General features: G+C 48.2%; 1 protein-coding gene across 2 annotated transcripts in view; it reads right to left on the bottom strand.

Moving 5' to 3' along the window:
- Ccnjl (cyclin J like) overlaps positions 1-14,289 on the bottom strand; it is a 62,990-nt gene extending 48,701 nt beyond the window's left edge. The window contains exons 1-2 of one of the 2 annotated variants that reach the window (XM_052196896.1): positions 14,072-14,289; positions 13,581-13,685 (exon numbers count right to left, since the gene is read on the bottom strand). In XM_052196896.1, the coding sequence (XP_052052856.1) occupies positions 13,581-13,643 (63 nt within the window). In that variant the 5' untranslated portion in view covers positions 13,644-13,685; positions 14,072-14,289. Of the gene's footprint in view, positions 1-13,580; positions 13,686-13,876; positions 13,969-14,071 lie in introns of those variants that run through there. The other variant, XM_052196897.1, reaches the window with a different exon arrangement.
- Between the last annotated feature and the right edge of the window lie 813 nt (positions 14,290-15,102).

Raw genomic sequence — 15,102 nt, forward strand, 5'->3', positions numbered from 1 at the left:
CTCCGGCAGGCACCCTGTCAAGGTGTCCTGTACAGAACAATTGTCTGCAGTGGTCCTTCAACATCACTAGACAGTGTTTCCTTCTGGGACTCTCCAAGAACAATGCTGTGGAAACGATGGGACATAGCCAGGGACAGAGCTCCTGTATTGCAACCGGGGAGCGGCCTGCAGCTTCTTGCTTCTGTTCACTGGTTCTCTTGACTCTTGTACCTAAACCTAACACCATACATGCTTCCTGCCCTGGTTCACACACCACTGCCTTGGATGGCCACAACACCCCTGCTATGCAGGGTCCAGTACCTATGAGCTGGCATGCCTGACTCACATTCTTCCCAAAGCTTTTTTCCATATGCTTCGGGGATCAGGTGTGAACTTCTAGGGAGACCACACGCCAAAAGCCAACACTCCTGGTCCATCTCCCTACCTTCCTCCAAATCACCAGGCTAGTCCCTGTGGGGTTCATGCTTTGTATGACTGTCCCACAGTGCCCTGGGCCGCGCTAAAGCAACCCCTTCATACCTGTTTCTACCTGCCCCAATCTTTCAAACAACATCCTTTATACTTCAATAGGCAAAGAGGGTGGGGGGAGGGGTGAACATTGCAGAGTCATACTGAATTTTGCAACCTACTAGCTTTGTGGACTTAGGTAAGTTACTCAAGGCTCTAAACTTAGCATGTTGCATATGTAAAGACATGGGAGCCACTAGAGGGGGTTGCAGGAGGGCTTAGCACCTGAAGGGAAATCCATCTCTTAGCAGACAGGTGAGCGCCCATTAAATGGTAGCCTACAGACATCAATGTCTTAGCATATAGTAAGCGCCAGTTAAAGGTCTGCTGTCATCCAGTTCTTACAGCCACTAGTATATGGCCGTAAGTAGTTTGATACAAATGTCCTCCAGTATGCTAAGGTTCTCAGGGCAGATTCTGGGATATGTTTTCCCCTGGCAGAGCATCAGGATGGCAGATTATATGTGTAGCTCATTAAATGCTGCAGATGAATCGTCAGGCTCTGGAGTCAGCCACACTGAGTGCCAATAAAACTACGATAATCCAAAGAGATCTCTGAAGTCTGCTTTCCCCCCACCCTCTGGACTCAGAGGCAGCAAAGCCTAATAGTGGATACACTTTCTTCTTCTCTCCTGAGTAGAATCTCCTCCAGGAGAAATGTTACCTCCTGGGTGGTCCCTATCCACGGCAAGATATCCCCATTGATCTGACAAGCCTTCCCAGAAACAACTTCACGGTTAGTTTTTAAAGTAACCATAAGAGATGGACGAAATTTTACAAGATTATCATCTCTGGAGGCTAAGGCAGGAGGTTGGCAAATTTAAGGTGAGCCTGGGCTACATAGTGACTCTGTCTATAAATACACAGAACTAGGAGACCTAAATGCATTAGTATTCAGGGTGATGGAGCATTGTCTCTGTGGCTGGGCTCAGGAAATGTACGTCGAGGATAAGAAGGCACAAGTGTTAAAAGTTCACAACATGGAGTCTTCGTTTGCAGCTCTGTCAGAACCAGAGTTAGCAGGAAAGGAGACTGCAGCACAAAGTCAGAAGTATGTATAACTGACACCAGTCTTCTCGCCCAGCTCAGCAATGACCCAGGTGTCTTCTGTTCGAGGGCTGCCATCCCCAGTTGCAACTAACTGTCTCTGCATATACAGGACACCAACTTCTTGACTCACTGATCAGACGCCCATTGAAAGTAAGTCTTAGGTCAAGCCTTTAACCCCAACACTCAGGAAGCAGAGGCAAATAGATCTCTGTGAGTTAGGGGTCAGTCTGGACTACATAAGAGTTCTAGCCCAGGCAGGGATGCACAGGGACAACAACAACAGCAACAACAACAACAACAAAGCTATGTCTTGGCTAAGGTGAAACTCCAGACACAACAGGTAGCAAGGCGTCATAAATATAAGCTTCCTACTTACTAGGGGGCCTTGGGCACATGTTTCAGATCTTGAGGTTGTTTTTCTACAGGAATGATAGTTACTAGGACCTGGGCTACCTGTCCTTCCAGACTGTGATAATAGGGAAGCCCAGGGAGTCAACAGTGAGCCGTAATGCACAGTTCTTGGTTACATTAAAGAATCTGTTGTGAGCATGCCCAGACAAGGACCCCTGTGCAACAGCACCTCCCGCTTAGGATAAGGAGATGCAGTCCTTGCCCTCAGGAGTTAACCATATAGAAGGGAGGCAGGGACAGGTGGATCTCTGGGCCTTGATAGCCATCAGTGTAGGAAATAGACGAGCTCTACAAAGCTTGTCTCAAAAACATAAGGTAAGCAAGGCGGGGTGATACACATCTTTTTGTTTTGTTTTGTTTTGTTTTTTTAAATTTTATTCGATATATTTTTTATTTACATTTCAAATGATTTCCCCTTTTCTGGTTCCCCACTCCCCAAAAGTCACATAAGCCCCCTTCCCTCCCTCTGTTCTCCCACCCATCCCTTCCCACTTCCCTGTTCTGGTTTTGTCTTATACTGCTACACTGGGTCTTTCCAGAACCAGGGGCCACTCCTCCATTCTTCTTGATACACATCTTTAATCCTGACATTCAGGAGACATAGGCAGGCAGATGGATCTCTGTGAGTTCAAGGGCAGACTGCTCTACATAAAGAGTTCTAGGCAAGCCAAGACTACATAGATAGGTTCTCCTTCCCTCCCTCCCTCTCTCCCTCTCTCTCCCTCCCTCTCTCCCTCTCTTTCTCTCCCTCCTCTCTCTCTCTCTCTCTCTCTCTCTCTCTCTCTCTCTCACACACACACACACACACACACACACACACACACACACACACACGACGAAGCAGACAGACCGAGAGACAGAGGGCGTGCAAAATAAATTTGTCTAAAAAAAATTTAATAGTTAAAAAATCAAGGGCAACAGACCCGACAGATAATAACAAAACAATCATAATGGTTAGATCCAGAGTCAGAGAGGCTCTGAACTGATTGGGCTCCCCCCCCCCGCCCCCTTATGACTAAAAGTAGCCGCATTGGAAAAGATAAGGCTATCTATAAGGTTCACTCTAATAACTCCAGACTCTGGCACCATCTGCTCCAGTGACCTGCAAGGGACCCCAGAGCCTCAGGATAATTGAAACTCTGCTTCCAAAGCATCCAATTACCGAGTGCCTGCCACTTGCAGCACACGCTGCAGCTCACGGGTTAAGAGGGGGCAAGAGTTTTCCAGCAGAGACTCCCAGCAGCCCCACCCAGCCCCCCACAGGGTCTTGGGTCCATTGCCTGCTACAATTGGTAGATCATGGGCATCTCAGAGGCATCAGAGGGTGCCTTTGCCCATGCTTTTCTGGCTTGGGGTCTTCTTGCTCTGGGATCCTGGTCTTTTTTACACATAGCCAATGAGGCATCATTTTAGCTAATCCAAAGGGCACTAATTTTTTTAAAAGATATTTTATCTAGGCCAGCAAAGTTACTGGGAAGCAGGCATCCTCACCAGCAATAGTATATGTATTGCCATACCCTCTTGAGAATTTGACCAGTGACATGTAAGGTTCTTAATATCTTGTCACACAACAGCTCCACTTTAGGAATTTATCCCTAGACCGACGGATAGATAAGGCTTATCACCACAATGCTATAGACAATTAAGTGATTCACTTGAAATAATGCAATAGACATTCAGGGGAAGAAAGATTGATCAAAAATGGTCCTGAAAAGCAAAACCGGCACAGACGAATCACAAAAACATCACATTAAGCTGGAAGACAGAGACAAGGGCATGAGTGACTCCATTTATAAGCACATAAAACTCTGGGAAAGACTAAGCCTGAACCATAAGAGGAAGCAGTCAATTAGGGATGGTCTGGGGTTGGGGGTCAGGATTGGACAACTGAGAGGAACAAAGGGGGCTTCTCAGGTTCACATAACATCCTCTGTCTTGATTGTGCTAGTTACATGTTTGTATGCATCTTTGAAAACTCGCAAGGCACTCTGTAAACCGCATGCACGCTTCAGACCTGTCCATCCTGCTCTCACCAGTATGTCAGTCACACTTGATCTTGATATAAGCAAGTAAGCTTTGGAACGTAATCCTACAGCAAGAAGAACAATCAGATCGTGGTACCACAACAAAATAAAACATGGCGCATGACGTTGGCAAGGAAAATTTAAAGACGCAGGCTAGACACGGTAGCATTTAATCTCAGGACTTGCAGCTACAGCCAGAGGATCACAGGTTCACAACTTGCCTGGATTTTTTTTTTTCTGAATTGTGAATGGGAGTTTGGCCTGTATGCATGTTTGTGCCATCACATGAGTGCAGTACCCAGGAGGACCAGAAGAGGGTGTTGGATCCCCTAGAACTGGAGTTAGAGATAGATGTCATCTACCAGGTGGGTGCTGGGAATTGAACCCAGGTCGTCTGGAAGAGCAGAACAGCCAGTGCTCTTAACCACTGAGCCATCCCTCCAACTTCTCTTATGTTTATCTTTTGCAATTTTCTAAACAGACAAAACCCCTCACCCCACCTCATGTGTATGTTTGTGAGAGTGTGTGTGTGTGTGTGTGTGTGTTGTGGGTTTGGGCTAATGTTATTTATTTTAATTTGGTCTCCAAAACTACCCAGAAATCCTCATATCTGTATGTAAGATTGGACCCTGCCCCCAAGTTGGTTTTGATTGGTAAATACAAGTGGCCAATGTGGCCAATGACTGGGCAGGGAGACAAAGGTGGAACTTTTAGAATTCCCAGGCAAGGGATTGAGAGAGAGAGGCAAGGAGGAGCTGCTATGCCAGCAGGAGAAGTGAAGGACAGAGAAACAGCGAACAGGTAAGAGCTGGGGAAGAGTGGGCTTCACGGAACAGGCCTGTCATTTGTGTGGGCTTCACGGAACAGGCCTGTCATTCCAGCTACTTGTATTGCCTCAAGACAAAAAGTAAAAAAGGGGGTGGGAGGCTGAGAATATAGTTCAGTGGTGCAGTGGTGCAGGATTTTCCCTGTCCAGTCACATGGAAGGAAAGGGAGACGGACAGGTCCCAGGAAGAGAAGGAGGAGAACCCAGATGGCTTCAGATGTGGACCTGCATGGCATTTACCAGCCACAAATAGCTATGTTTTTATAAGGTTAGAAATAAAGCTTTTATCATTACCAATTGGCTCTAAAATTATTGTATTAACATCTTGTAAATTGTGATATTATTTATATATAAATCTGATTGGTTAATTAAGCATTAAGAGTCTTGATTTTACTGGGTAATTAGGTTATGCGGTAGAAGATCGCGGGGTGTGGGGGGTGTTGCGTGGTAATGAGAGGAACTCAGGGTCTCCCACTAGAGAGATGGCAGGCAGAGGGACCACCCAGGCAGGATCCCTGTGGCCCGGCGTGAGCTCTGTGGTTTTCCAGGTTGCCTTTCCGGCACTAGTGCAGGGCACTAGTGCGGCAATGTGTCGACTCTCTTTTTTAACATTTCCTGCAATACAACAGCATTGGGTGCTCTACTAGCTAGCACGTGTGAGGTCCTCAGTTCAGTTCCCAGTATCACACACACACACATACACACACACAGACACACACAGACACAAATAGACACACAGACACATACACACAGACACACACAGAGACACACAGACAATCACAGACACACACAGACACATACACACAGACACACATACATATACACACATACACACAATCACAGACAGACACACACACAGACACAAATAGACACACAGACACAATCACAGACACACACAGACACACATACACACACACATACACACACACAGACACACAGACAATCACAGACATACACACATACACACAATCACACAGACACACACACACTCACACACACACACACACGATTCACTGGAGTCCATGGCTGCATAACTGGACAGCCAAATGCCATCTAGGCCCCAGCAGCTTCCCATCTTTCATGAGCAGTCTCTCATGCCGTTGGTATCCTCCTCCCGCACAGCTCAAGTCTGGGGCCAGGAGCTGTGGGACCGGAGGAGCTGGCCTGAAGGAAGACTGGGGTCAAGATGGGGATGTGCATCAAAGCAGGTCCAAACCTGGAAATCTGCCGTTAAATGGGCAGGAATAGGATTTCTCCCCACCACTGCCCCAGGCCTTAATGTCCCAGCGCACATAACTCTATGCCCCACACCTTTGCCTCCCAGAGGAGGTGACATAGCCAGTAGACAGACTAAACTTCATTTCCCCTTCTAAGATAATGTCCAGAAGTACCTGGAATTTACTCCTCATGCAGATGAGGCATCTCCGGCACCCCGGCCTGCCAATGATGTACACTTATCCCTCAGAGGTTTAAATAGCCTTTGTTCTTCCCAAAAAACAGAGCCAGTTCTTGAAGCTGTTCCCAGGTGTGTGGACTCTGCTAGTGCACACACTACTGACCAAGATCCTGCCAGCATCCTCCCCACACACAACCCCTAGCTAAATATCCCTCTCTCCAGTCCAGCCAGGCACACAACGGGGTCTGACTACTCTGGACACAGGGCGGCAAGGTCAGCTCTGCAGTTCATACAGCAGGAAAAGTCTTATCATCTCGAGTTATAGTCACTTCCAGGAAGGAGCCATGAAAGACAGCTGATCAGAGTGACAGTAAAGACCACAGCCATGAGATAGCCCTGCTGCTATAAGCAGGATAGCCCTTGACAAGACCAACACTCTTAGATCTACACTGGGCAGACTCAACCATCAACAGTGGCCAGGATATTTTTACTTGAAGAAACGGGTGTGTCTTAGACATAATGGAAAATGGTACATTTGGAAGTCAAAAGAGGAAAGGGGGTGGGAAAACTGAGTGGACAATAACCAAGAAAATATTTGTTTTTATTTATTGGCCAGTATATTTTGTTCTTTTAGGGATACAACTTAGGGTCTCAGGAATGCCAGGCAAACACTCTTCCACTGAACTATACTCTCTACCTTTATATCATTACTTATTACTTATTTAATTTGTGGTTCTGAGAGAAGGTTGTACTCTGTTGCCTAGGATGGCCTAGAGATCTCTACGTAATGCAGGCTGTCCTTAAACTCAAGGTAGTCTTCCTGACCTAGCCTTCTGAGTGCTGCGATTACAGAAATGAGCCACCCCACCAAGCCTTCCTCTGCCCTTCTGAAAGTTAACTTTTGAGACAGGATGTCAGTAAGTTGTCTTAGGCTGGCCTTCAAGTGTGCTCTGTAGCCTAGGCAGGCTTTGAACTCCCAACCTGCCTCAACTTCTTCAGTAATGGGGCTTGAAGGCCTGCACCATTAGGCCTGGCTCCTAGTCAGATTTTTGAACATGGAACTGGAGTACTTTTTTTTTTTTTTTTAAGGAGACAGTGGCTTGGCAAAGTGTAGGGAAATTAAAGGAATTTAAGAAAAAGAGTTGACAACCGCTCCATCTACCAAAGGGCAGGCAGCAGCAGAGGCCAGGCTTCTTCAAGGCAAGAGGCACCTTCACAGGCGAGGCACCAAACATGGTCATCATCAATCAGAGAGGCTGCACTTGACAAGAGCCCTTCTGAATGCCCAGCGTGAGGCCAGCCGCTGTAGCTGCTAGCTTCTGGAGGTGGTTTAGGAAAAACATAGTTCCTTGAGACCACAGCGCACCAAAACACACTACAGTTGTCTTCAACAACAGAGTTTAAATCCCCTTCCGGCTTAGCTTACGTTTCTACTCTTTGCTATAACATTTTTTTTTCAAAAGTATCTTTAAGACAGTTTGTTCACTCTGTGCCTTACTGGTCCCCACTGCGAAATGGGTGAATCCCAGCCCTGGAAGCAAGATGACGATCGACACAATAAAGAGGGACAGATGTTAGCAAGGTGTAAATTTTCTATTAAGTACAGCAGCCCCCATAGTGCCACGACAGGATGAAACCTCTGCTGTCACGGTTTTGGAAGACAACTCTAATAAATGCAATCACAAACTACTAAATATGTCTTTTACTAATCCACCAGTTCAAAAGACATGGTCTCACAGAGTTGGGGACATAGCTTAGTAGGAGAGTGCTGAACTAGCAACCACAGGCCCTGGGTCTGAGCCCCAGCAATACAAACGGAACCAAAGTGGCTGGAAACATGTCTCACACAGCAAGGTCCTCTCGGTGTGCACTGCAGTTTCAGGAAGTAGGAGAAATGTGCCTGATGGCAAGGTGCTGAAGATCTTAATCTGGGGCAGGATGACGTAGACTCTAAGGCACACAATGACTCCATTCCAGGGGACGGGAGTATCTGGTGGAAAGGCTTCTAGGCTTTAGGCTCCTTAGAGCCCAAAAAACCAGATCTACTATGTCATGTCAAGGTGGGAAATGGCCTTGTGGCTTTGGGAGGGTGAATCTACCCCTAAAACTTCCAGAGTCAGGTCTCCATGCCAAGCCAGCATTAGATCATAGGCATAAAGAAGGGTCCACAAACACCTCTTTGCTTGCTTTCATAACCCCGACTCTGGATTGGAGAGTAAGGCCTAGAAGCTGAACATACATCCAAAGAAGATGAGAGCAAGCTTTGTCTATGTTTATCTTATTTATCATTTGGGGATAAAATCAGGAAAGCAAACAGATTCCCCCCTCCCCCTGACTGAGGTCTGGGGGAAATTATTCCTATTATCTGAGCTCAATATGTAGTCATTTTCCCAAGCTCCCTACAGTGTACTTTGGTCTAGGACGGGACACCTGCTTCTGTGGCTAATTATTTTCTTATGACTCCTCCCAGCATTATCTGAGAGAAGGGTACCCAGGTGTCTGTCTAGGGAGAGAAGAAGATGTTCTCCCCCTCGGTCCTGCTCTAACCTTGCAACCAGCACTGGGGTCTGCTTCAGTTGAACCAGGAGTTCATTTGTCCAATGCCAAACACCAGATACAGTGTTCCAGAAAACACTTCTTTCTGCACAGCTATCTATGCATCCTGTCCCAGTGAAGTCCACCCGGTTCCTTTCTCTAGCCCCTCAACATGCTGTGTTTATATCAAGTAAGGCAGTGGCTCCTAAGTTCTCTCTGCACCAGACACTGGCCTGGGCAGGTTGCGGCACAATGCCTACAAGCTGCTCACAGCCTAGTTGGAGAAAGTAGCTACTAAATAGGTTTTAAAAAAGATCACAAAATAGTAAGTGCAAGATTAGAAGGGCTGCGACACATAGCCGGTGGGCAAAGCTTGCAGGATGAGCCTCAAAGTAGATGCTGTCGTGCCCACGTCTATGTGCATCCCAAGCTTATGCAACCTGTTAGGTAGAAGACCGAGGACTATTAGTAACTTTAAGCTTAGGAGGATGCACTTTCTGGGGGAACAACAACAACAACAACAAAACAGCTCTAGGTTTTAATCTGATACTCAAGAGGGTATTGGCCATAAAAAATGTCACTGCTGCCATCCTCTATGCCTTCCCAAGTATTGAAATTGTGGCTGTGTGCCCCCACACACAGCCAAGATGCCTTTTTAAAGAAAAACAAACAACTCAAATGGAACATGTGTGGCTCACATGTATGTTTACATGTGTGTGGTCATGTGTGTGAGTATGCACATGCGTGTAGATGCCTGCAAGTTAACACAGAATGTTTTCTCCATTCATGCTTTATTTATTGAGGCAAGGTCTTTTGCTGAACCTGGAACTCCCATTGCCCTTCCGACAGCTTCTCTCTGCCTCCTGGTTTCTGTATGCATGCTGGGGATTTGAACTCTGGTGTTTACACTTGCATAGCAAACACTTTATCTACTGAGCCACCTCCCCAGACTCCTGAGACACCTTCTTATAGGTATCACTGTCACATTTAGGGATCTCCATGAGAAACAAACCCATTAGCTGAACACACATTATATGAAGGGGTCCACTGGTCTCCCGAACATCCTAAAGGGAAAGACAGGACAGCAGCCACATACCTTCTACACAGCTCATATTCTTAGACTGTCTCCCTTGATCCTTATAAACACAATTTCTCCCTAGTTTATAGGAGAAAATATTGATTCATTCATTTTCATCATTTGAATATAAAAGGACACCTCCATTCTAGGTCTGGAGGCCCCAGAATGGCCTGAGATGGACTTAGGCAGATTCTTGTGAATCATGTATTTTCAGAATCAGGGGAAAGATAACAAACTAATAGTAGACAATTTTCAGATACTAGTAAATGTTATAAAGAGGCAAAACAGGGTGATCTAATAATTCCATGGGAGAATAATAAATTACTAGGAGGTTACTACGAGACAGACGGAGAAACACAGACTGTAAAAGGACAGCCAGTACTAAGCGCCTGAGGCATGAAGACGCTTGACAAGTTCAGGGGACAGAAAGGAAGTCCATGTGGCCCCATGGAAGGAGTGGGGACAGTATAAGAGAGTCGACCAGGGAGGATCCATCGGGGACTCCAGGTAATAGTGTGGACTCTCGATTTTATTTGAACAGGTGTATAGGTGTTTTACCTACAAGTATAGCTGTGTACTGTGTGCACCCAGTACCCACAGAAACCAGAAGAGAGAGAGAGTCGGATACCCTAGGACAGAAGTTTCAGATTGCTGTGAGCAGCCACGTGGGTGCTAGGAATCGAACTTGGGTATTCCGTAGGAATCACCAATGCTCTTAATCACTGAATCATCTCTCCAGTCCCCTGGGGGATTTTATTTAAAGTACAACAGGTCTTGAAGCAAGAAACTGACACAATGGAATTCTGGTTATATGGGAAAACCAAAGCACAGCATGGGGCTGGTAGAAGGTAAATTAGTCAGCTTAGGAGTCACCATGGCTAGCTTGCATACAGCACCTAGACTTGTTTATATGGTATGAACTCATCCACGTTGTCAGTACGGTGCTATACCAGACTCACTAACCAAGTGCGTCTCCTACTCATCCTGGGATGGCAGCTGTACCCTCCCTCCACAGCCACCAGGAGAGGACTGCTAGTGGTTCTACAAAAGCAATTGCATAGTCTGTATGCAAACACGCTCTGCGTTCGTCTGCAACGCTGAACAAAGGGTGACTGTCCAGCGTGTGCCAGGCACTTGTAAAGTTGTTCTGTAGCACTGGGAACACATTATTAGAGTTGATGTTTAATTGAAAAAAAAATTATCCTGTCTGGGAAAGACAAAAGGCCAGCCCTCATTCCTTAAAGACAGGAGATCAGCGGGGTACCAGTCCCTTTGCTATGTATGTTCACTCAAAACCCCACCAAGCTAAACATTCTTAAACACCTTTGAAGAGGGAGAAAAAAAAATACAGTAAGAATACAGTCTATTTGGGGGAAGTGCGACATTGTAACTAAAAGGACATGAGATTTGACCCTAAGGTCAGCTTCAAGCCTGGAGTGTCTCAGGGAAGTAACTCTGGAGTTACATTGTTTCCACAAAGCCTTTGCTTCTCTCCATGTCCTAAGCTACATGCAGAAACGGCAGCCACCTTAAATCAGGAAGGCATGCTCTCCAGTGGCCCTCACTGCCTGCATTCAGCCAATACTTCTAGAAAGGGCTAAGAGTACACTGTTTCACGGTACAGCCCCACCTCCTCTGGCTCTGCCTTCTAGCCTGGCACTTCTAACTGTCCAGCCTCTGAGAGCTTAGTTAAAGCTCCCGTGCCCTGCTTTTGCAAAGAACCACCAGGACCCAATTTTGTCTCCAGATCCCCAGACTGGAACATTCTGTTCTGGACCAACGAAAGTAACACGAGAAAGCTATGCCAGAGAGACACAGGTCAGCAGGTAGAGGAAAAAAAAGAAAAAAAAATAAATAAAGTTCTTGTATGACTAGAAGAGATTAACTCTGCAATGAGGCAAGTCCCCACCCCCCCACCCCCCCCTCCCCGCACCCCCCACCCCCCACCCCCTGCAACACCCCCACCCCCCCACACCCCTACCCCCCACCCCCTGCAACCACCCCCACACCCCCACCCCCCAACCCCCCCAAAACCTCACCCAAGAATCTGGGGACGCCATGACAGGACTTCCACAGACACTGAATATGTATATGCTGAAAGTGGGAACCCAATTCTGCAGGGACCCACGGACCCAATAAGACTACGTCTGTCCTACACTGGCCTGACAAACCAGTTGAGACTACCTCTCCCCTAAATTAATGTCCACCTAGAACCTGAGACTGTGACCTTACTTGAAAGTCCTATCCTTTCAGATATAGCCATTAAAGTTCACTTACATCCCACCCGGTTAGGGTAGGCTCCCATGAGAAAACAGACACAGTCCTTCAGACTGGAGATGGCCCAGAGGCAGATACTTTGAGGCGCTTCAGGTCATTCTGAAAGCTGAGGCAAGCTGGGCGGTGATGGTGGTAGCGCAAGCTTGTAATCCCTGCACTTGGGAGGCAGAGGCAGGCGGATTTCTGAGTTCGAGGCCAGCCTGGTCTACAGAGTGAGTTCCAGGACAGCCAGGGCTACACAGAGAAACCCTGTCTCGAAAACAAAGCTGAGGCAGCCAGACCATGAATTTGAGGACTGCTTGGATTATACAGTAAGTATACAGCTATCCTGGGCTCCATTAACAAGACTCTCTGTCTCAAAAGCACAAGGAAAGATCATCTGTATCCTTCCTATATCCAAGAACACAGTTTCGCTGCAGGATGCCCACCAGCCTCTAGTACTTTGTTACGGGAGCCTACCATGACAGCCTACCATTAGGCACACCAACTCTCCAAACAATCCTTCCCAGCCCAGGTAGAGGAAGGAAGAAACAGCAGAGCCTCCAGTCCTCTGGGTTTTCCCAGCTTCCCAGTGGCTAACTGCAGCCTCAGGAGGTGAACTGAGAGGGGATCAAGTTTCAGCCATCCCACCTTCTACCACAGGAGGCCAACTGGCAGGGGAGTTTGTGTTTTCTCCCTTAGCTTTCTAGTCTGCAACCTCTTTCAGTTAAGGTTAGTGTGTCTTTTCTTTCTCTCTGTTTTTTGTTTTTTGTTTTGTTTTTTGTTTTTTGTTTTTTTTGACACAAAGTGTCCTACTCAGCAGCCCCGTGCTTCCTGCAGTTCACTCTGATGCTTCAGCTGGCCTTGAACTTGTCTAGATCCCTTCTGCTGTCTCCACAGTGCTGGGATTACTGCCAGGCCTGACTTTTCAATTTCAATCATTCAGTGCCTGCCTTAACAATGAATCTCCACCATCTACCTAATATTTCTTTATGCAGAACTGTAACTTTACTACGTTTACATAAATTTATTTAGGCATCTGCTCTACCACTGAGCTATGTACCAGTCTAATAATTTGATTTTAAAAGTAACTGCTACAGCATTACAACAATGAGGGAAATCAGCATCGTGTATATAGTATGTGGTATTATGTGTCTTTGAATTGCACTGAAATAGATACACAATATATATTTAAAGTCCATTCTTGTACTATGTAAAGTAATCTCGGGAGGAAATCCAATGGGATAGAAACTATTCTTCATTTAGTTGTCTGGTGCTCTGCACTCCTAAAAAACCGACTTCAAGTTCTTGGGTCTCCAGGTCCTTTCCCTGGAGGAAAACCACACTCCCCACGAAGGTAAAGGAGCAGACGCACAATTAGAAAGGCACCACGAGTTCTAAGTTCCCTCGCAGGGCATCCCGAAGGCACCTACACGAGACCGAAAGTGACTCTAAATACCCAGTCCTTGCGAGTGACAAGGGCGGGGAGGAACTGACCTTCTCGCGCAGAGTGCAGTGTACGTCCGAGGCGACGCGCCCTTCCCACCACGGCTCATCCATCACCGCCACAGATATGAGGCTACCGGGATCTCGGGGTGCACCCTGCGAGGACACCAGGAGCTTCAGCGATCGGAGACACTTCCTCCACCCCGCCCTCAGTGACCCTGATCCTCCTCGGTCCCTGTCCCAGTCCCGGACGGGCGCCCCCTCCTGCCCTGCCCGGTGGAGCTGGCTGTCGCTCGCTGTCCTGAAGAGCCAGCAGTGTCCCCCTCCCCTCCCTCCGCTCGCCCAACCTGGGGCGATCTGGAACTGTGTGCAACAACTTGCAGAATATCCAATGTCCCCCTCTGCAAAAGTTGCAAAGTTGCCGGCTGCAGTAGCTCTCTCGGGGCTGGCTGGGTCACTGGCTCAGAGTCCCCAACTCCTCCCCCGCCGCCTAGCCTTTGTCCTGCTCGCACATCCTGCCCTCGAGCCGGGGCGAGACTCACGCATCGCTGTCCCCGCGTGGGGGGCCGGGGGTGGCGGGTCCCTTCCCGCACTGGGCACGTAGTGCCCTCCGGTGGCGGCCCGGCCCCTGGCCTCCCGTGCTCGCGACAGCCGCCTCCGCAGCCCGTCCCGCCCGGCCACCGGCGCGCCCCTGCGTGCGCTCGGTCCCGCCGCGGCTCGCAGTTCGGGCCGCCGGGGGCCTCCCTCCCTCGCTCGGGGAATTGGGGGCCGGGCCTCGCGCATGCGCCGCCAGCGCCCCGCGCCCCGCGGGGCGGGGGGCTGGGAATGGCAGTCTTTCTTTTCCCGGCGCTGGGCTACGCTTCCTGCCTACCCTCTTTCCTCGCCCAGGCGGAAAGCTAGGCTTCACCTTCCCTGGGACTCTGGAGGGGGGGGGGAATCCCCAGTCACCCTGCCCCCTTGATCCTGGGGTGCGGGGGACGCGGCACCACCTGCGTACGCCGCGCGTGGATCCAGCGGCCAGGACGCCCCCAGAAAGTTCTGACTTCCGCATGCGCTGCTCCTGCCAACCTGCAGACGCTTCCACCTGTCTTTCTTTCTTTTTCAGCCTGTCCTGCGATGGGAGGTAGATTTTCAAACAATTCCCACAGGAGCCCCAGAAAAGCCACCGTTGGATACGCACGAGTTCCTCTGTATAAAGGGGGCTCAGTGAGTATTTTATTGTGCTCTTAAGCGTGCATCCATGCCTAGCATTGCAGCGAAACAGTCCTTTGGCAGGTTGCGGGATAGAAAGCCCTTTTAATTCACTTGTTTTCAGAAAGGCATTTTCTGGAGTCCGCAGTATAATGACATAACGTCCCTCTGCGCTGATTTTTGTGAGCCCTTTGGTGATTCCACTAACTTGAAATCAAATCCACCAAACTACCTGGGTGTTTTTGCCCACCCAGTGTCTCAACCACTTAGAGCTTGGCTTTAGGTAATAGGGGAGGGGGAATACAAACTACAATAATCTGCTGGGGATACATTATGATTAAATGAGAAATTACCACTAGGCCCGTTAGAAAGTCACCAGTAA

The sequence above is a fragment of the Apodemus sylvaticus genome, chromosome 10 (genome assembly GCF_947179515.1).
Source record: "Apodemus sylvaticus chromosome 10, mApoSyl1.1, whole genome shotgun sequence".
In the NCBI taxonomy this organism is placed as follows: domain Eukaryota; kingdom Metazoa; phylum Chordata; class Mammalia; order Rodentia; family Muridae; genus Apodemus; species Apodemus sylvaticus.